The sequence below is a fragment of the Chiloscyllium plagiosum genome, unplaced genomic scaffold, assembly GCF_004010195.1.
Source record: "Chiloscyllium plagiosum isolate BGI_BamShark_2017 unplaced genomic scaffold, ASM401019v2 scaf_43211, whole genome shotgun sequence".
Lineage (NCBI taxonomy): Eukaryota > Metazoa > Chordata > Chondrichthyes > Orectolobiformes > Hemiscylliidae > Chiloscyllium > Chiloscyllium plagiosum.
Window position 1 is genome coordinate 2,084 of NW_025192012.1, and position 1,443 is coordinate 3,526.

The window sequence follows — 1,443 nt, forward strand, 5'->3', positions numbered from 1 at the left end:
TCACTGAGGTCAGACTAACTGGTCTATAATCCTCTGTTTTCTCTCTCCCTCCTTTCTTAAAAAGTGGGACAATATTAGCCACCCTCCAATCCGCAAGAAATTTCGGACATTGGAAAATGATCACCACTGCATCCACGATTTCTACAGCCACCTCCTTCAGTACCCTGGGATGTAGACCATCAGGTCCTGGGGACTTATCAGCCTTCAGACTTAACAATCTCTCCAACACCATTTTCTACCTAATATAAATTCCCTTCAGTTCAGGTCCTTCAGCCACTATTACATTAAGTTTTATTTTAAGGCAAAGATGCATTATTGTTGAAGTGATTTATTCTGTAAATGAGGTATAACAGTGCTGTGTATAGCCCTGTATTAGACTTCTATTATATAGTGTGTGTTTCCATGTTGATAATGTGGACCTCTTGATCAACTGGAATATTTGATTGACGGGTACTCTCCTAATCCCATAGATGCTGGTTAATAGAAAGCTTGCTATACCTCTACTCACATATTCCTAGTATCCCCCATACTTCTCTGCAGGGTCTTCTTTATATCCTTTTTGTAATCTGATAACTAGAACCGCATGCTGTAATCGAAGTGTAGTCTATAATGTCTGTCTGCAACTTTTCATTTCAACCCTTTGGTTAAACACAGCCAAAGCCACGAGAGCTGATTATCTCCTCTTAAGACATTCTGGTAATAATGTTTACTTCCACTACCCAGTGGTGGGGGACCTATTTCCCCAAATATTATAGACTAGTGTTCATAATTAAACAAAGAGGAAGACCTTGTAACGTTAACTCAAACCTTAAGCTTGTCATTTTCCATTTCAAGGCAGGTTTGTTTCTCACTGGAGATCACTCCTGGAGCCTTCTTCAGCTCTTCGTTCTCTCGCTGTACTCTCTCCACCACCTTCTTCATCAAACCGATTGTTTTCTCCAGTTCAGGCATTGTCTTGCCACTGCGCCCAGACTGTCAAATATTTATGTTAGTTAATAACTGACTATACCGGCCAGTGACTGAGGTAAATAATGGAACGCTTCAAGCTATTAAGAGATTTCAAAGACAGAAATAATCTTCTTCCCAGAATAGTCAACCCCTGAATAAACACTTGTCTTTATCAGAGAAAGTTACAGACTCACATTAGAACATTATCTCCAACACCTCAAACTTCAGTGGTTGATCTCACTATAGAATGATATTAAGGAAAAAAAGGCATTTACATAGCTCCTTTTATTCCCTTAATATAGAACACAGAACAGTATAGTATAGTACAGGCCCTTGGGCCCTTGATGTTGTGCCGACCATTTATCCTACTCTAAGATTAAACTAACCTACATACCCCATACGTTTTACTATCATTCATGTGCTTATCCAAGAGTCGTTTAATTGCCCTAGCAGCTCTGACTGTACTATCACTGCTGGTAGTGCATTCCACACACC

General features: G+C 39.8%; 1 protein-coding gene across 2 annotated transcripts in view; it reads right to left on the reverse strand.

The window, feature by feature from the left end:
- LOC122545711 (centrosomal protein of 290 kDa-like) overlaps positions 1–993 on the reverse strand; it is a 3,040-nt gene extending 2,047 nt beyond the window's left edge. The window contains exon 1 of one of the 2 annotated variants that reach the window (XM_043684649.1): positions 808–993. In XM_043684649.1, the coding sequence (XP_043540584.1) occupies positions 808–951 (144 nt within the window). In that variant the 5' untranslated portion in view covers positions 952–993. The remainder of the gene's footprint in view (positions 1–807) is intronic. The other variant, XM_043684650.1, reaches the window with a different exon arrangement.
- Between the last annotated feature and the right edge of the window lie 450 nt (positions 994–1,443).